The sequence below is a fragment of the Anabrus simplex genome, chromosome 1, assembly GCF_040414725.1.
Source record: "Anabrus simplex isolate iqAnaSimp1 chromosome 1, ASM4041472v1, whole genome shotgun sequence".
In the NCBI taxonomy this organism is placed as follows: Eukaryota; Metazoa; Arthropoda; class Insecta; order Orthoptera; family Tettigoniidae; genus Anabrus; species Anabrus simplex.
Window position 1 is genome coordinate 389,529,725 of NC_090265.1, and position 21,160 is coordinate 389,550,884.

General features: G+C 39.8%; 1 protein-coding gene across 1 annotated transcript in view; it reads left to right on the plus strand.

Annotated features, from left to right (window-relative positions):
• Positions 1–21,160, plus strand: part of LOC136866433 (2-oxoglutarate dehydrogenase complex component E1) — a 250,108-nt gene that overhangs the window by 92,795 nt on the left and 136,153 nt on the right. The window contains exon 6 of the mRNA XM_068226528.1: positions 3,696–3,930. Coding sequence (XP_068082629.1) covers positions 3,696–3,930 — 235 coding nt within the window. The remainder of the gene's footprint in view (positions 1–3,695; positions 3,931–21,160) is intronic.

Genomic DNA, 21,160 nt, shown 5'->3' on the forward strand with positions numbered 1-21,160 from the left:
GGTTGGCTGGCTGCCTCGACTGCCGGTACGGATCTCTCAAACATACGCTCTCCAGACAGTCGCATGCAGTGTCATTCTTTGTTATAGTTGGAGACCTTCGTTTACCCTGATTGTTTTTAAATCTTCGCTTCACAACCAACGCATCTGACCAAACGCTTCTCAACAAACAAGTTCATCAATTTCCTTGGTTGATTAGTTTATTTTGTGTGTTCTTCCATGTATAGTGTACTCATTTCAAGACTCGTGCCGCCTATAAGACGCGGGCGGAGCAACTTCGGTCGAAGAACTCGAAATGCTACAAGCCAAGCTAATTTTCCATCTAATCGGACTGCACAACAACGTGAAGAGCGAAATGAACTGAAGTGATTTGAATATCACAAACCCGTGCAGTGTGCCGTTCAGCTAATAATCTTGCAAGTTTGAATCGAGCTACTTTCAGTTACGATGTTTCAATTGACTACAGTGCCTACCAGTGAGTTGCTATTGGATCTATGAACTCAGTTTGCCAAAATTCTAAGGCATTGAAACACAAAAATGTGTTGCACAAATGATAAAGTGAAATTGGTGCCATTGATTCCACCACCAGATCCATTGCACTCATTGGTTTCAAGAACAGGAACAGATTCCATACATTTCCTTACAAATATCCAAAAATATGGCAACAGCTTTCAAATGACTTCATTTGGGGCAACAAATGTACTTCGGGACAATTTCATGCCAAGGTTTTGCAGCAATGTAAATTGATAGTGTGGGATAAATGCACCATGGCACATAAAGTCTTTGGAGGCATTTCACCGAACCATGCAAGATCTGCGGAACAATCAAAACCAATTTGGTGGAGCGAGGATTTTGTTAACAGGAGATTTTCGTCAAACATTGCCAGTGATTCCACGGTCAACTCCAGCTGATGAACTTAATGCATGTTTAGTGATCAGTTTTGTAGAAACACGTCAAGATACTAAAGTTAAGCCGGGATATGTTTGTTGAGTTGCAAAATGATCCATCTGGAGAGATATTTTCAAAACAACTAATTGACAATGGTAATGGCAAATTCCCTTCAGACGTTCTGACTGGCTGCATTACTTTTCCTGATAATTTTTATCAGTTTACTGAATCCAAAACCGAACTCATTCAAGAGGTGTTCCCAAACGTTGCTCAAAATTACAGAGATCATATTTGGTTGAGCAAACGAGCTATATTAGCTGCCAAAAATATGTATGTAAATGAATTAAATTTCAATATTCAAAATGAAATTGCTGGTGATTTGAGGATATACAGATCAGTTGATTCCGCTACTAACCAATATGATGTCATCAACTGTCCACCTGAACTTTTGAACTCACTGGATTTGCCAGGATTGCCACCTCACATTCTTCAATTAAAGGTCGGATCGGTGGTCATAATGTTGCGAAATATCAATCAACCGCATCTTTGTAATGGCACACGGCTAGCGGTGAAAACATTCCTGAACAACGTGATCGAAGCAACCATTGTAACGGGGAAGTATAAAGGAGAAGTTTTGACACCATGCATCCTTATGATTCCAACTGACATACCATTTGAATTTATACGACTGCAGCTTCCAGTGCAGCTCACTTTGACTATGATCATAAATAAATCCCAGGAACAGTCATTGAGTGTTTGCGGCATTAATCTTGAAAACCCATGTTTCTCTCATGGCCAATTTTGCAATATGTTGCCTGTTCCCATGTTGGAAAACCATCAACTTTGTTTATGCACCGGGTAATCAAACAAAAAATATCGTGTACCTTAAAGTTTTACAATGAAAAATTGTAGTGTTCATTGAAATCAGTGTTTTCTATGATAGTTATTTCCCATGAAGAAAGAGGAGTAACTTTTGCCACATTATCTTCACGCCATCAACTTATCAAATTACTTCATTTGCAATGGGGGATAATTATGGCTCTGAGAGGAATTTGAAGACCTCCTGAACAGTACCCATCTATGTTACAGTCAATGAGGGTTATTTCTGGGTGGTGATATGCTGTGACCTATTTGAGCATTTCATTATTCACAATCAGGATATTAATATTGCAGGTAATGAGAACACGTTTTTCCAGTAGTTTGTTATTAACTTTTGTTAGCAGTAGAAAGTTAACTCATTTGATGTTGATAATGTAGTCATCTGCATTATTCTGATTTTTGCATATAGTACAGACTGAATTTGAGTTCGTTCCATTGCCATTTATTTTTGACAGAACGACATCTGTTGGGTCAGCTAGTATTAGATAAAATTTAGTTGGCCAAGCAAGTGGCTGTGCAGTTTAGGTCACATAGCTTTCAGCTAGCATTCGGGAGATATGGGGTTCAAACCCAACTGTCAGCAACCCTGAAGATGGTTTCCCATTTTCACTCCAGGCAAATACTGGTGCTGTACCTTAATGAAGGCGACAGTCACTTCCTTCACACTCCTAGTCCTTTCCTATCCTATCGTTGTCATAAAACCTATCTGTGTTGCTGAGATGTGAAGCAGCTTCTTAATTTACTCAATAGTGAAACATGCTACCTCTCTGAGTAATCATTTTAGTTTCAGGACTCTGATGACCTACCACAGAATTTATGGCCAGACTAGGTACACACATTGTAAGTTTAATATTCTTTAATCAAAAGACATTTCACACACAATTCAGGATTCTGTGGAGCTTATATAAGACACACTTATTAGTATGAATGTATGTCCAACCCTTGTTCAGTTTCTCTACGGGGTCGTGTATGAAATGAGATGAAACTTCACAGCGACTTTTTACAACTGGATGCTCTTCCCGACGTTAACCTCATCAGAGGAGTTAATGATATCTGATATGATAGCAGGAAAAGGAGAGTGTCCTACTCCTGTCGTATAGCACCAAAGGGTCTGCTTAAGGCTTTATGTTCCCATCCGATGGAGGTCATATCCTTCACTTCATATGAGCACTGTGGAGAGGTGTGGAATATAATTCAGACTTTTGGCTCATAATCTAGTGATTAGAAATTGTATACCATCACTTCTCAGCCAGCATTCTGATAGTGACATTTTTTGACTAATGGGACTCGAGCCGGCTAATCACGGTGTCAGATCATATAGATTTCACGCCTTAATGTTCATAGCCACCAGGCGGGCTACATAAGACATATGTACCTGTTAATCATAATACCAATATAAATGGTCCGTTATTGGACATTATAAATTTTCCAGCTAACTTATTCTTGGTTGCCAGCGTTTCGCCCTCGTGTGCTAGGGTGGGCTCATCAGTTGGTACCTAGCACACCTACCAATACGCTGGCTAGTGCATACCGTGGAGGCCACTGCGTAGGCTAACTGGCCTCCACGGTATGCACTAGCCAGCGTATTGGTGGGTGTGCTAGGTACCAACTGATGAGCCCACCCTAGCACACGAGGGCGAAACGCTGGCAACCAAGAATAAGTTAGCTGGAAAATTTATAATGTCCAATAACGGACCATTTATATTGGTATTATAAATTTACTCATTCAGGACAAATATTTCAGATTCCCTATGGGAATCAACATCTATATCACCTGTTAATCATGTTGATAAATTTTCGTTTAAAAAAAATCTCTTGCAACTTGATTTTGCCGTGTTTAAAATTTCATAATTCATATATTGTTGCTTAATTTAGTGGGAGATTATTATTATTATTATGATGTCGCTAATTAATGGAACTTTGTTGAGCAGGTTTGAAGCCTTCCTTGCTCGTAAGTGGTCAAGTGAGAAACGTTTTGGTCTGGAAGGCTGTGAAGTTCTCATTCCTGCTATGAAACAGGTTATAGACAAATCTTCTGAACTTGGTGTGGAATCTGTAATCATGGGCATGCCTCATCGTGGGAGGTTAAATGTGTTAGCAAATGTTTGTCGGAAACCGCTTGAACAGATCTTCACTCAGTTTGCTTCTTTGGAGGCTGCTGATGAGGTGAGTAAAATGTTCAGTCAAACATTTATTTGAAATATTGTGCATTTGTATTGCTTTTCAGTTGACATGTGTAGAATGGTATTACTTTAATCATGTAGTAGGCAAGGTTGCCTTCCCATTTAAATGAGAAGTAGTGGGGGAAGTTGTTCTAAATAAAATTTGTTTTTAGAAATTAGGTTTTATTGGGGTATTATATGTTGATTTAACTTCCTTTACATACTGTATGTTTGAATCTGTTCTCAGATGAAAGTATTGTATTTTACATTTTGTGGGAGATTTGACATATTTGATGGTTAGTATTCATTGTAATAAGTATTCATGCTAATTAAGATAATCACCTATTTGTGTAGCTTTGTTGACAAGTATAGTTTTAATTTCTACTGCCATATTTCAACAATGAAATGAAATTATAAATCTTTAAAGTGGTATTAGTCCGGCCCCGGGGTGTTGGGGGCAATGCGTCTGCCTGTCACCCAGCGGCCCTGGGTTCGATTCCTGGCCGGGTCAGGGGTTTTTAATTGTAAATGATTAATATCCCTGGCCTGGGGACTGGATATTTGTGCTGTCCTTAACATTCCTTTCCTCACATTCAACACTCTACACTTCTACAATTCTAATTACACACAGGTTCATATCATATGGTGCAAGTAGGGGCAAAAGATCTCTATAGGTCGACGCCCCGAACAAATAGCATTAAAAAAAAAGTTATATTAAAATTATCTGGATGTTCAGGAGCATTTCAGACTTGTATTGCGTGTTTTATACTTAAATTGGAGAGTATTAGTTTTTACTGAAACAATGTTGCACATTTTGCCTGCCTGCCCCATCGTGTAGGTCTGCCATTACAAGATTTTAAAATCATTCCCTATTGACAGTTTTCACTTTACAAAGGAAAATTTAATGTGTCGTCCTATTGAATACATACACATCTCCATCTTTAGATGGAGTAATATTAGTCATACATGTTTCAACTCATTTGAGCCATCTTCAGTGAAAAAAGGTTAAATTTTTTACATAATTAATGCTAAAAGAATGTTAAAACACTACGAAGAAAAGAATGAAAATAAGTGAGACATGATGGAATTACAACAAGTGATTATAGCGAGATGGTGGACCTCTTAGACTAAACGTGCAGTGTGTTACAATTTAAAAAAACTAGGACAAATTCACTGTGCTAAAATTTAAAATGACAGCCTGTCTTCATTGACTCGCAATCAAAAATAGTCAAGAGGGCAGCAAAAAATTAAGAAACTGTGTTTGAGAAGAAAACAAATGCCAGTTAAAATGTATGTGACTCATGGTGGAAACTGCCAGTGAAGTTCAAATCTGTAATGGAAAAAATGAGTGTGTATGAGAAACTTGGGCTAATAAGTAAAAAATAAGTGTGAAGAAAACTTTAAACTTATTAAATTGTTGCCCTCTTGATTTAGCGGTCCCGTTCTCGCTGATCGTGTCTATTGCTGGCTCAGCTGTGTTTGCGAGAATGGGAGGAGTGAAGGGAGAAGGGAGGTGCTGAGCTGGTGGAGAGAGGCCGATGGAGGAGTGGTGTTGAGTTGGAGAATTGGAGGTGGGGTTTGCGTTTATTATAGAAGTTGTGACATGTATGGAACAAATGTTTCAAGTAGGATGTTCTTTTTTCGTTGATTTCATTTAAATTATAAGAGGGTTTCCTAAAACTAATCTATATTGATGTGGATGCCCTCGAGAATGTTGAGCAAGGTGCCTTTTTGCTCATAATGAAAGATTGTATATTGTTGTATATTCATGACTGAACTTTTTATGATGCTCACTTATAGCTGAAAAACGATTATATTTGAGAGCGTTGCGATGTTCAGTGAACCTTATGACAAAATTGCGGCCTGTTTGACCGACATAGTTCGAATTACAGGATTGTCATTCTAATTCGCCAACTCTGGAGTTCAAGTATATTATGATGATGATGATGTTGCATGAGGTTATGTTTAAAGTTAAAAATTTCATTGTTCCGTATTGAAGAATATTAAAGTTAAAATTGAAATAATTGATAAAGAGATTCAACCTATTCAATACAGAAGAATAAGAAATGTAGTGAATTACATTCCCATTTAATAATTGGTAGAAATGGTACTGGTTTCAACCCTAGTCCAGGTCATCATCAGCCGATTAAGACGAAAAACAATGCATAGGATCAGTAGAAGAGGCGATATAAAAATGAAATGGAGGTAGACACTGTAAAACTTAGAAGAAGTAAAATGCAAATCACTCAAAAGAAAACACTGCGCAATTCTCTGAGCTGTAGCATAGCACATGCAGCACTAGGCAAAGTCCCACAACGTTTACGAATAGCGGAGAACGGTTAAATGAGCCAGTTTTTAAATACTGTCAGGCATAAAGTCACATCACAATCGAACACGTACGAAGATCCATAATCGTGCAGGAGTTGAAGATGATCTTCGTACGTGTTCGATTGTGATGTGACTTTATGCCTGACAGTATTTAAAAACTGGCTCATTTAACTGTTCTCCGCTATTCGTAAACATTGTGGGACTTTGCCTAGTGCTGCGTGTGCTATGCTACAGCTCAGAGAATTGCGCAGTGTTTTCTTTTGAGTGATTTGCATTTTACTTCTTCTAAGTTTTACAGTGTCTACCCCCATTTCATTTTTATATCGCCTCTTCTACTGATCCTATGCATTGTTTTTCGTCTTAATCGGCTGATGATGACGTGGACTAGGGTCGAAACCGGTACCATTTCTACCAATTATTAAATGGGAATGTAATTCACTACATTTCTTATTCTTCTGTATTGAATAGGTTGAATCTCTTTATCAATTATTTCAATTTTAACTTTTTGAGGTTATGTTTGTGAGTGAATTATCCAAGTGCATTATTTGAATACTGTAAATGCACCTTGTTGGATACATTTTGGAAATAGTTTTCTCATGGCATTTGAAAGTTTTAAACTGTCAATCAATGTTAATTGCTTGCAATAATGGCTATTAGAATATTTTGTGACACGGGGAGGGTTGCCATTTCTTAATTACAAGTTGGCAGTTAATTCTAAATCACGTAATTCGAAGTCCAATTTCTGCATTCTAACGACTTCTAATTAACGAGATTTTACTGTATCACAAACTAACATCCGAATGCGCCAGTGTGTCTGTTTCAAGTGTTTACATTGCACGAAAAGAATTATCCACCACCGGTCGTGTTACTGTTTGAGTAAAAAGAGACTGCATGTGAGAAGTGTTTCAGACGTGGAGTGTGACAAATTTGTAAGTAATTTAGGAGAGGATTCTAGTGATGGAAGAGGCAATGAACCTTCTGATCTACAGTGAATCAAGCCTATTGCAATTTCAGATTAATGAAATATCTGTCACGTAAGTAGACCTACTGTACTTGCTAATTTTCATGGCAGATATATTTTATAGCAGTGATGATGTATTTCTACCATCTTACACAAAGGAGCTATATCTGTATATTTACATGTTATATTTGCATAAAGGCCATGGGTGGATCTTAAAAAACAATACGTCAAGGGAATGTCCACAACAGTCATCAACATAGATTGCTTTTTATCGTTTTAATAATGGACCGAACCACAAAAAATGATGCAAGACCACAAAGATACAGAGAGGAGGGGACGGGGATAAAGAAGGGTGAGGAAGGGAAGGGAAGAGAAGAGTGATGGGAAGAGAGGGAAAAGGAGAAAAGGGGTGTCTAAGGTGAGGCTGAAAGATGCAGAAAGACAGGCTGCTGCTGAGAGGGGAATTTAAAGAGATAATAAAAGAAAGAATTCTTTTTATCTGGGACATGGTTACTGAAGATGGAAATTAAAAGGTAAAATAAAATGTTTGATTTCTCTGAAATTTCATTAGATTGAAATTAGGATTGAAAAACTATTTCAGATGGATAAAACAATTTTCCATGATATTGAGCCGGGGGCCTTTTTCTATAACTTTGAGAATTTTCATGTCTTGGTTGATATTAGTGATCTTATGGTTAGTATCACCCATGTGCTGTCCCATGGCCAAAAATCTGTTGTATTTCAGGGTGTTAACATGCTCCAAGTATCTTTTACGGAAGCTCCTACCTGTTTAACCGACATAAGATGCATCACAAATTTTGCAATTGAGTCTATAACACCTGACTTGATGAACTTTTTGCTATGATTAATAGAATTGGCATTGTGTAAAATATCTTATATTTCTGTGAGAAGTTTTGAAGGCTATTTTGACGTCATGCTTTTTAAATATGTTTGTGATTTGGTAGACTTGTTTATTATTAAACATAAAAGTAGATAAAAAATTGTTGTGAGATTTTTCTTTTGTTAAGGTGGTTGAAGGTATATATATTGTATAGATCCACCCATGGCCTTTATGCAAATATAACATGTAAATATACAATACAATATTGTTTATTATTGATTTTTCGCTATAAAGGAGATGTTGTAGCCATTAAATTTAGCTATACTGCAAATGGTGTTTAATTAGTTTTTAAGTTCTTTCGACAGCAGGGTGCTAAAAGTACAGTGTACCATACTATGGTATGGTATGCTGCACATTTATGGGCATGTGCGTGTATGGAATTTTGATGGATTGTGTTAGCGGTTTGTATTTGTTTTCTAAAAATCTTTTATTTCTGTGCTCAATGAACCAGGTTGTCTGATGATTGTTAGATCTAAGTAATTGACTTTATGATCATTCTCTTCTATTGTAAACTTGATATGTGGGTCAATGTGATTAAGATTGGTTAGAGTGGTGATGGTATTAATTGCACTTTCGTTCAAGATCACAAGAATGTCATGCATGTATCTTGTCCAAAAAATATTACTGAAGATGTTGTTATTCTTAATTTTAGTGTGTTCTAAATGATCTAGAAAGGTCTTGTCAATTTATTTATTATTGCACTTCAATACGGAACAAAAATCAAAATTATAGCTTATAATTAACGTGCAGTGTCGCAGATCCTGTTAACAATGACAATGAACAAAGCTGAGGGACAGTCTTTAAAAGTTGCTGGTGTGTATTGAAGGAATAATTGTCTTTCCCATGGCCAGTTATTTGTAGGCTGTTCATGTGTAAGCTTTCCTGTCAGCCTTGTGACTGTGGAGCCACAGGGGCGAACAATAAATGTAGTTAACAAGGAGTTTTATAAAGCAACATGACTTCATCAGCAGCAGCAACAACCTTCGACAATATAATTTGAATGGCAGTAGAATTAAGTTGACTGTCATTAGAATGAGAACTCTCGAAGTCAAGTGTGACTGGCAGTAGGTAAGGCGGCCTGCGATTATAACGAAAACTCTCCAACTGAAATATGATTGGAAATCAGAAGGTGGACCCTGCCTTTGTAATGAACACTTCCCAAATCAATTGTGACTGGCAATAAACAAGATGACCTGTCATTATAATGAAAACTCATCAACTCCATTGCAACTTAAACAATGACCTTGGACAACAATTTGAATGGCAGGCAAGGGAGTCTGCCTTATAAAGACAATTGCACAATTTAATTTGACTGGCTGTAGGCAAGGGTTGCTGCCATTATAATGAGTACTTCCAAAGTTGAGTGTGACTGGGAGTAGTTAAGGGGGGATGTCATTAAAACAAAAACACCCCAAATTGATTGTGGCTGGCAATAGGCAAGGGGGCCTGTAATTATAATGAAAACTCCCTAACTCATTTGTGACTAGCAGAAGAAAATGGGGAGCCTGTTGTTATAATGAAAACTCCCAAACTTGAATGTGATTGGAAATAGGAAAGGGGACATGTCCTTGTAATGAAAACCCCAAAAATTGATTGTGATTGGCCTATAGTGTAAAACAAAAGCTAAAGGCCTCCACCCATTCAACACTGTTCGTTACAACCCCCCGAAAATTACATATATTTGTTGAAAGTAGTTGTGGTCCCACCAGAAACAACAAAACGTACAGTACAATTCAGAATATTTCAAGAATTTGAACTCTGCTTCAGTCCTCTGTGCCCAGTGCTGAAATACTATAATTAGACATGGGCCTAAATAAATATCACCCCATGCATACATGTCTGCCTGGAAGAGAAATAATGTGGTCCACAAATAAACTTTCAATCATGCAGTACCAAAATAAGACATTCAACAAATAATTTCCCAAAGTCAGCTCTCAAATAACACTCCTCCAACATGCTTAACTCTCCAATTACCAAGTGCTTTTCTCTAAATGCCTGGCCATTTATTGAGACATTGCATACACATTTAAAAACGGATAAATCGCTCATAGAATGTGAAACATTTGACATACATAACACCATTTTACTCAAAAAATCATATTTTACATGCATGTAAGTAGTAGATAATTCACTTGCATATCTGGTGAGCAGCAGACCTTCAAAAGTTTGAAAAGCTAACTACATGTTTGTTATTCAGATTTTCATCTTAACCACTAACAAAAAACTGCCTATTTTTAAAATTACTATATACAAAACACACAGAATTTCTTAGATTTCAAAAATTTATTGTTCACTCAATGGAAATACAGGAAGAAGAGTGCAACAAGAAAATTAGGTTTTTAACTTGGCCATCCCTAAGTGTTTCCAAAATACGTATTTTGCAGCTACTGGGACTACAAGAGGAAATTCGGGACTTCCTGTTTGTCCCTGTGCTTGAATTATTCATTTCCAGTTAGTGAGGAAAAATTATTAAAGACTTCCCTTCTGTTTCATACTAGATATGATTGCATCAGTGAAAGATGAATGATGTTATAACAGACTAAGCAAATGCCTCCACTTCACGCTTGCATAGTTGTCATTTTACTGGAGTTATTTAACATTGCGTTGCAAACGCAGTGTTTGGGCACTTCTAGGGTTATCATAGGTTGATATACTATTGAAAATCCACAGCCAATGCCTTCACTTCATGCTTGCATTGTTGTCATTTTACTGTAGTTATTTAACATCGTGTTGCAAATGCAATGTTTGGGCACTTCTAGGGTTATCATAGGTTGATATACTATTGAAAATCCACAGCCTGTTTCCAGTCATTCGACTGGGTCAGAAACGGAATGAATAAAGCAAGCCCCCATCTAGCAGTGAGGATAGGAATTGAGCCGGCTGCCAAAGTCTTTCACACTCCTCTGGTACAATGCTTAATGATTGACCAGATGAAATGATATTGGAGAATGTTGCTGGAGTGAAAGGTAACAGGGGAAAACTGGAGTACGTGGGGAAAAATCCTGTCCCGCTTCTGCTTTGTCCAGCACAAATCTCATGTGGAGTTACCGGGATTTGAACCACGGAACCCAGTGGTGAGAGGCCGGCACGCTGCTACCTGAGCCACAGAGGCTCTAGGCTGTTACACTATTAGGTGAACCGTATTCTTGCCTTGGTAAGAATCGCTAATTTACTGTTACAATCATTATCAGCTGACTTCGTACATAATATCCCACATGTTGTATTAGGTTCTACATTAAATAACCTTCACTATCTCATGTCTTTAAGTCTGTCATGAAAACGTATGGATAATTAAATAATATTGAAGATCTCACATAGACACAACGTAAAAAGAACTTGTGGACATAACTTGCAAAGTATTATATTAATATCCATTTGTGGTACATTTCCTCATGCTCATTATACAAAGACTTTATTCCCATATTTGCCATGGATTTTACTTATATTTATTCACCATATTCACCATTTATACAAGGTGAACTTTAATAAAACCGAAAAACTGCAGGGACTGATTCCTGACTGGAAATGAAGGAAAAAATGTCCTACGAACATGCGTGCGTGCAACGACAACAAATAGTCCCGAAACACAGTACACAGCTGAATCGCATCCACATCACAGCAGATGTTCAAAGTGGCCTCCATGGGCTGCAGTGCACGCGTTCAGACATTGTGTCATGGATTGCCTCACTCTTTCGCACATTCCGGCATCTCGCCGAATAGCGCCACAGGCGTCGTGAACACGCTGTTGAAGGGTCTGCACATCAGGAACTGGTTCAGCATACACAATGCTTTACAGATGTCCCCAGAGGTAAAAATCCAGGGGCTTTAATTCCGGTGACCTAGGAGGCCATGCAACAGGGCCTCCGCGTCCTATCCAGCGTTTGGGGAAGATGTTGTTGAGGTGTTGGCGAACTGTAATGCGGAAGTGGAGTGGTGCTCCATCGTGCAGAAACCACATAAACCTGTCTTATTGCCAAAGGCACATTCTCAAGCAATTCAGCCAGAGTATTCTGCAGGAAGTCCAGGTACATTCCTCCGTTGAGGTGTTGTGGAATAATAACTGGTCCAAGTATGTGGTCGCCAAGAATCCCTGCCCAAACATTGATGCTGAACCGATGCTGGTGAGACACTTCAACCATTCCCCAGGGATTTTCTGTAGCCCACAGATGACGATTGTGCAGATTGACGATGCCATTTCTTGTAAAGGTTGCTTCATCGGTAAAGAGGACTGACAACAGAAATCCCATGACTGTGATGGCATGGTGCAAACACCATCGACAAAATCCTTCCTATAGAGGGAAATCCGCTGCTGATAATCCTTACGCTCATTGCAGGTGATAGGGATAATAGCGGTTGTCATGCAGGATACACATAATCGTAGTCTGGCTTACACCCTGTTGGCGGGCCACTTGCCTGGAGCTTGTACTAGGGTTTGTCTCCATGTCCTGTAGAACCTGTTCCTCGAGATCTGGTGTACGCACAGTCCGTCACTTTCCTGCACGTTCGTCTGTCTGAAAAGACCAATGATCACACAAATGCCTAAATGGCTTGAAATGTTGTGTGATGTGTTTGGTGTCTGTGAGGGTACTTGTTTTGGTATAGCGGTGCTGCCTCTCGACCATTTCCATTGGGTTGGCCGTACACAAACACCATCTCTGCTTGTTCCCAGCACGAATACCAGACCATTCTGCTTCTGAGAGTACGCTGGTTCAATCACACTATCTGCAACAGAAGAAACACACTGCAAGTAGTAAGAGGAAATGTAATTCGTCCGTGCCCTCTACCGTTACAACGATGTATTTCCGGACACATGTTCATAGGACATTTTTTCCTCCATTTCCAGTCAGGAATAATTCCCTGCAGTTTGTCGGTTTTATTCGAGTTCACCCTGTATTATACTATTCAATTTCCTTAGCTGTAGATTCAACATGAAAACAATATCCCTCCATTATAAATAGCATACAACACTATTAGAAACTTTCATTCTTCTCAGTCATATAACTCATTATAATAATTATTATTAAATTAATGCCATAATGGTCCACCTTTTCGATACTATGCAATATTTTTTAATTACATTACTAAACTAGGGACTAGTTTTGGCCTTGGCTGGCCATCTTCAGCCTTAATGTACTACATATAATAACTAAACAAATGTACAAACACACATTTGACATAAAAACAAATGTACAAACACACAATTGACATTGACACATGTGGGGTGAACTATGTAAAATTTGAAAAATAAATTAGGCTCTAAATTCTTAGCATCTGGAGTATGTTCATCATCCAGACTCCTTCTTGCATTAATATTAATAGAATTTTTAGTTCCATCACCATTAATCATTACATTTTCAATTGCAAAACGGGAACTGGTAAATGTTGATACTCTAGTCAGAACATCAATCACCAAATCTACTCGTGTGGTATTAGCAATGTGCAAGCCACTGGTCACCACTGTAAATAACCACCAGCTGACGTAGAACTGCTAGATGATGTTTCCATATCAACCAACGTGAATAAAATGTTCCCGTAGTGCTTCTTAAAATCATGCTGAAATGCTGTTGGACAGTGTCAGGGTGGCACATGAAGATATGGTTAAAACTGACACATTCTTAATTTGTGGCTGGTATAAATTCGCAATTCATTGTGGTTTCCATGAAGTTAACCTGAATAAATGATAGTTAAAATTAATGAATAGAAGGAGCGGTGGGGGGAAAAAATAAGAGAGAGAGAGGGGGGGGAGAGAGAGCGCGTGCGCGCACGCACATGTTGGTCAAATGGCATAGGTTATATGAGGCAGCGTTTCAGCATTATTTTAACAAGCACAACAGGAACATTTTCTTTACGTTGGTTGATGTGAAAACGCCAGCAGTTCTGCGTCAGCTGGTGGTTATTTACAGTGGTGTCCAGTGGCTTGCATACTGCTAATACCACTCAAGTAGATTTGGTGATTGATGATCTGACTACAGAATCAACATTTACCAGTTCCCAATTTGCAGTTGAAATTATGATTAGCAGTGATGGAACTAAAAATTCTATGAATATTAATGCAAGAAAGAGTCTGGATGATGAGCATACTCCAGATGCTAAGAATTTAGAGCCTAATTTATTTTTCAAATTTTACATAGTTCACCCCACATGTGTCAATGTCAATTGTGTGTTTGTACATTTGTTTTTATGTCAGTTGTGTTTTTGTACATTTGTTTAGTTATTAGATGTATTACATTAAGGCTCAAGATACCCATCCAAGGCCGAAACTAGTTCCTAGTTTGGTAATTTAATTAAAAAGTATTGCATATTATAGTATTGAAAACGTGGATCATAACAACATTAATTTAATAATTATTATTGTGATCACAATTCAATACAGATCAAAACCATGAAGTTTATATCCTTTGACCATATAACTCGTGTCTGAGTATCATGATCTCGTGCTTACTCTACTAATCAATGGTGTCTGCCAGTTGTCTCCATTGTCTACCATCTTCTGCTTTCCGGATTGTTGCTCAAAGAGGTGCACGAGTTGCGTCTTTGATCTGGTCTTGGAGCTCTTCCACACAGCCTGATACAGTTTACTTTTCCTTGAACGACTAGTTTTTCAAGGCTATTTTCTGTCTTTTATACATGCCCAGACAACTACAGAGTGCTCCATCTAACAAGAGTGGAAAGTCGATTCAGGATAACAAGCTCTTTGATTATCAAATTCTTCTTCTTCTTCTTCTTCTTCGTCTTTTTTCCGTCAACTCCTTGGCTGAATGGTCAGCATGCAGGCCTTCGGTTGAGAGGGTCCCGGGTTCGATTTCTGGTCGAGTCAGGGATTTTAAACGCATTTGATTAATTCTTCTGGCCCGGGGACTGGGTGTTTGTCCCAACGCTTTCCTCTTCATATTCAGACAGTACACTACACTACCAACCACCACAGAAATACACAATTGTGATTACATCCCTCCATATAGGGTTGGCATCAGGAAGAGCATCCGGTCGTAAAACAGGGCCAAATCCACATGTGCAACATGGTTCCCACGTGCGGCCCCACAGGTATGGGAAAAGTGGCAGAAAAAGATCTTTTCTTCTGTCCAAGGTATTAATAACATACTCCAGTAACACCACATTTAAAATGTGTCAGTGCAATTCTCATAGAAGAGATTAATTATTCTTGTTACAGAATGAATCTATATAAAAGGTTTTATTCAGCCAAGTCGTCCATCTCAAATGTCTCCTGCTCCATTAAAGATATAAAGAGACAGTTTTCAAATTTTTATATCATATGGAAGGGCCTGTAAAACACTGTCCAATTCGTCTCCATCACATAATTATCAAGAAACCAGTAGCAACTTTGTTTTTTTTTTAATGGGACTATACTGATTTTATCCAGTAGAACTAAGAATTGAGCGACAAGTTCAGTGTTGTGCCTATTTTGGAAAAACCTGATGAGTACTTTTGGAGCTATTAAAGGGTTTCATTTATATCTCCTGAAGTTCTTGACAAATTTGCAAAACAATCACATCAATGAACTTGTCGCATGATTCTTAGTTATATTCGGTGAAATTAATATATATGTGCTGTACCTGTCCGGGCATCGACAGAGTGCTAAGTATAAAAATCCTGCCTCACAAATATGTCATGGATGGAAATCTTATGGAGAATCAAACCTGGGCATGTAAGTCCCATCCTCCCTAAGTAGTATAACGGGAGAGTTCAGCGGCCGCCACCGCCACCGGGCTCCCAGAGGCCACCTCCACCACCACCACAGCCAGAGGCCTCCCAGATGCCTCCTCCACCACCACCACAGCCAGAGGCCTCCCAGAGGTCTCCTCCACCACCCGCGGGAAATTTGAATTTGTAAACAAAGCCACGTGCTTTTTGACAGCTGTAATCGACGACAACGCATCGCTAACCTCAGTACTGCCATCTTGACGGGCCTAAACCTCAGTAGTACCAACTTAACCTAACTAGCGCGAGGTAAACAAAGCCACGTGTTTTTTGACAGCCACGTGCTTTTTGACAGACAACAACGCATCGCTAACCTCAGTACTGCCATCTTGACAGGCCTAAACCTCAGTAGTACCAACTTAACCTAACTAGCGCGTGGTAAACAAAGCCACGTGCTTTTTTGACAGCTGTCATGCGCCATCTTTAAACCACAGAGCACTGTGCTGCCCTCTTTATAGTAGTAGATGTAAATTCGTCACCTGTCATCGGCAGTGCTGCCATCTTAGCGGGCCTAAACCTTAGTGCTACCAACTTAACCTCACTAGCGTGAGATAAACAAATCCATGTGCTTTTTTGACAGCTGTCATCCGCCATCTTTAATCTATAGAGCACAGTGCTGCCCTCTTTAGCTACTTACCTTTGAAATGTGGTGGCGGATAATTTGAAAAATGCTTTTTGACAGCAGCCATCTTTAATCTAGAGAGCACCGTGCTGCCCTCTTTAGCTAGATACCTTTGAAATGTGGTGGCAGGCAATTCCACATGACAGCAGCCATCTTTAATCAAGAGAGCACCGTGCTGCCCTCTATGTGGTGGCGGCAAATTCTACATGCTCTTGTTTGGAAACAAACTCACGCGCTTTTTTGACAGCCGTCATCCGCCATCTTTAAACAAGAGAGCACAGTGCTGCACTCTTTAGCTAGATACCTTTGAAATGTGGTGGCGGCAATTTGAAAAATTCTATGTGCTCTTGTTTGGAAACAAAGCCACGTGCTTTTTTGACAGCTGCCATCCGCCATCTTTAATCCACAGAACACTGTGCTGCCCTCTTTATGACATGTAGTAGCGGGCAATTTGAAAAGTTCTGTTAGCTGTCATCCGCCATCTTTAATCAAGAGTGCACCGTGCTGCCATCTTTAGCTAGATACCTTTGAAATGTGGTGGCGGCAAATTGAACAATTCCACGTGCTCTTGTTTAGTAAACAAACTCACGCGCTTTTTTTTGTCAGCTGTCATCCGCCATCTTGCATCGCAAACCTCAGTGCTACACTCTTTAGGTACATACCTTTGAAATATGGTGGCGGATAATTTAAATAAGAAAAATTCTACAGCAGCCATCTCTCGACGCTAATTGCACAAGATGGTGGCTATACATGACACCTTAAAGGTGCTTATGCAAGATGGCCGCTATACATAGGTTCTTATGAGACGCCCTTGGGATGCTTGCGCAAGATGGCGGTTATACATGGCTCCTTATGAGATGCCCTAGCGATGCTTGCTCAAGATGGCGGTTGCTCTTATGAGGCGGCTTAAGGGTCCTTGCACAAGATGGCTAGAGATGCCCTAAGGATGCTTGCGGAAGATGGCGGACACAAGATGGCGGCTATACACGTCTCCTTATGAGACGCCTTAAGGGTGCTTGTGCAAGATGGCTGCTGCTCTTATGAAGAAAGCTAGCTTAGAGGCTAATGCGTCGTGCTAGTTCGAGTCATTAAATTTGGGGCTTAAATGCAAAATGTTAAATATCTCGAAAACAGTGCATCGTAGAGCAAAACCTGATACCTAGGTTTGCAGTATCAGGAACAAGAAAAAAACATAGTCTAATGATGAGATCGACGGTTCGATTAGAGGTCTGCATTATCTCTGATTTTTACCGGCGAGTACCGCTCGCCTCTCTGACTCTCGGGATTATGCGGCCGAGCGTCCTGTGCAGCCGGTTGCAGGCTACCGATCATCAGCGACTGGCCGAGCGCGCCAAACGCTCGGTCGGTCGCCAGTAACCGGCGGGCTCAGTGCTAGCCAGCCAGCGAGCTGCGCTTCGCCGGACTCGAGATCATAGGCCACTACTTTACATTAATCCTCACCTATTTATTTTACAAATGTCTTTCGTACTATCAGTTCTATAACCTAAATTGTATATGTTACATTTGAAATGTGTTAATATGTTGCAGACTATTGGATTTTCGTCTTTGAGGTGATAATGTATCTAATAATTGTAATGTTATGAACTGTAATGTCTTCATATAGTATTTTATTCCGTTCGCTAGATAAACGGGGCACAATAATAGTGGGCTATGTGTAGCCTATCTCCAGACTCGGCCACATATACATTGTACTAGTATCAAATGCAAGATCAAGAAGAAATGCAGGATTGTTTTTAAACAAATACTCATCAATTTTCTTTTTACAAGCGTTAATTTATAAACAAATTATGACCTGTAAATAAAGTTATATGTGAATCATAAATATACAATTCGTTTTTCGTCATTGGTGCTGCCTGATGCACAGGATTCATTTGTGTTCCTGGAGCTACTACTACAGCTGGCGGTTTGCACTTCTTCCTGTGAAGTAAATGAAAGTAGAATCATACATTCATAGCGTTTGAAGAATGTTTTCTTTCTTGTGATTACGTGGTATGTTCAGAATACTTACGAAATTGTGATGGATCAATAAGAGATCATCTACCTTGTCTGATTCCAAGCATGATCATTTGCTGGACAGCAGGTGACCGGCCTGGCTAAAATTTCTCTCGCTGGCAGCACTAGTGGCAGGAGTGCAGAGAACTTTTCTGACTACTACTGACAGCCTTGGAAATAACTCCGCATGCGTTTTCCACCACTTCAAAATGTGGCATTCGGCACAGCTACAGTCGGATTTGGAGAGCGAAAGGTACCTGTCGTGATCATTAGTAGTATTTTTGTGTCCATCTTCGTCGTCCTCATCCGAACTCCAGTCCACCTTGGACTTTTTCATGGGAAGAACTAGGTCACTGTTTGCTTGAATGGGCTCTAAAAATGAACAAAACATCCGTAATGCATTCATGTCACCTTTAAATATGTATAAAAGTTAGGATACTGGTTACTAAAAGCTATATTTCCAGTGAATTCCTTTATATATCGCAAAAATTACATCAAAACGCATTGTGGAATATTTAGGTTGCGAAACACTTCCCAAATATTGTACATTTTAGACGGCATAATTGCTCATCTAACGAAAGTTGGAAGATTAGACAAACAAACATTCGTTTTGTTGTCATTAATGATTTTCTGGGCCGTACTTAAAGACATGATACTGTACAGGCTTTTGGGCTTATGCCTTATTTTCTTGACACGGCATAAGCCCAAAAGCCTATACAGAAACATTCGTTTACTATCTTTTTTCAGTGATTCGACCTTACCATTTACAGGCACATTTACGAGCACAATCGTCGAACTTCAGCATACGCGACGTGCTTTTCTTCTGCTGTGACTTTCTTCAAATGACGTCGTGATGGCCATAGAACCGTGGCTTTGTAACGGATAGCCTCTGCTGAAATATGCTGCTTTCGTTTTTATTTTCGTCATGCACTGAAAATGATAAACAATATATACATCATTAAATTCCGATAATTCAGCAGGTTTATAAACGATCGTAACTTATAAAAATATTTCTTACTTCGCTGTCACTCTCTTCTGGTTCACAATGATGTAACAGACGCGTGTACCAAGGCAGCACACGTTCCAGCCTTGTTACACTTTCCAAATCCAAACTCGCTTCTTTAAAAGGGGTTAGAAAAGCGATAACTTCTAGTATGCACTCTTCATGGAAAGTTTCTAAGAGTTTCGATTGCCCGCGGGATTCTAATAGATCTCGAATATCGTCAATTAAACTTATGATGGAATTGAGCATTAACAGTATACTGTTCCACCGCGTTACAGCTTCTTGCTTCACAGAGTGCTGCAGACGCCCCGAGTGACCCGATCTCTTCAAATAGCCTACTATAGCTCTTGCTGATAGCAGACACGACAGGATTTCAGGAGCTTCATCTTCTAAAAACGTCTCTTAACATGTGTGACGAAGCGCAGTCATCAGGCAGTGATCAAAGCAAGGCAAACGGTCGTAAGATTCAAGTGTCTTCTTCATATTAGCTCCTTGGTCGGTGACAAAGTAACATTTTGTAAGATCATTCTTGTTAAATGCTAACTCAAGCAACCGCTCTTCGATTTCGTGCCGAATGTTCTCTCCTGTCTTAGGTATGTCCGGAAACTCAGTTGTTAGCAAAACAAGCGTTTCTAGCTGCCACTCATCGTTAACATAATGCGATGTCAGAGTCAAAAAAGTTCTCTTCTTGTAGTTATCAGACTACAGATCAGCGTCTAAAGCACACATTTTGTTCTTTGTGGCACATATTAGCTTCGGCACCATTGTCGCCCGTATTTTTTCGGCCTTTTTTTAATATGCCGTGATACAGTGGTAGGGTGCGTAAGAACATCTTCTATTATTGACTTTGCCATAAGTGGCGCCAACATTGATGAGCTCCTGCGAATAATTCTTGAAGCCAATCTTACTACAAGTATTTAACGGTAGCAAATCTATTCCACTCATATCGACCAACTTATCAACACCAACTTTCTTTATGCTGCTTGGTACTGCACGTGTTCGGTGGAATTCTGATCCCCAGTTATTTTTTCAGCGCCAAATCATACCTGTTTTGCTTGGCTGGTAAGAAAGTACAGTATCACATGTGGCACACTGCACGAACCCAGAAGAAGCCTTCGTTTCTTGAATGCAGCGTTTACGACTTATACTTGGTTGATCCATAACGCTGTCTACACTGCTCAAAGCCCAGTCACCAACTGGTTTTACACGCGATGTCTAATGCATTCCGCACTGTAGAGCGCGCGGCGGTTTTACTGTCACCGACCGGGATTATGATTACGCTCGAGCGCCCGGCAGTGCTCGAGCGTTCCACTGATCACCGAGAGGTGAAGGACGACCGGCCACATGGTGTAGTAGACGGCCACAGCCTTATCGCAGCGTGGGCTTTTCCCAGCCGTCGAGCAGCGGCACGAAGTGGGCAATGCTCGAGCGGTTGTTTTCCTCCAAATGCAGAGCTCTAGGTTCGATCCCTACTTAGGCCCTTTGGCATTGGCAGCTATCTAATTCTACAAGATGGGGGCTATACATAGCTTCTTATGAGGCAGCTTAAGAGCGCTTGCACAAGATGGCTGCTGCTCTTATGAGACGCCCTAGGGGTGCTTGCGCAAGGTAGCAGCGACAAGACGGTGACTATACACAGCTCCTTATGATACGGTCTAGAGGTGCTCACACAAGATGGTGGCTGCTCTGA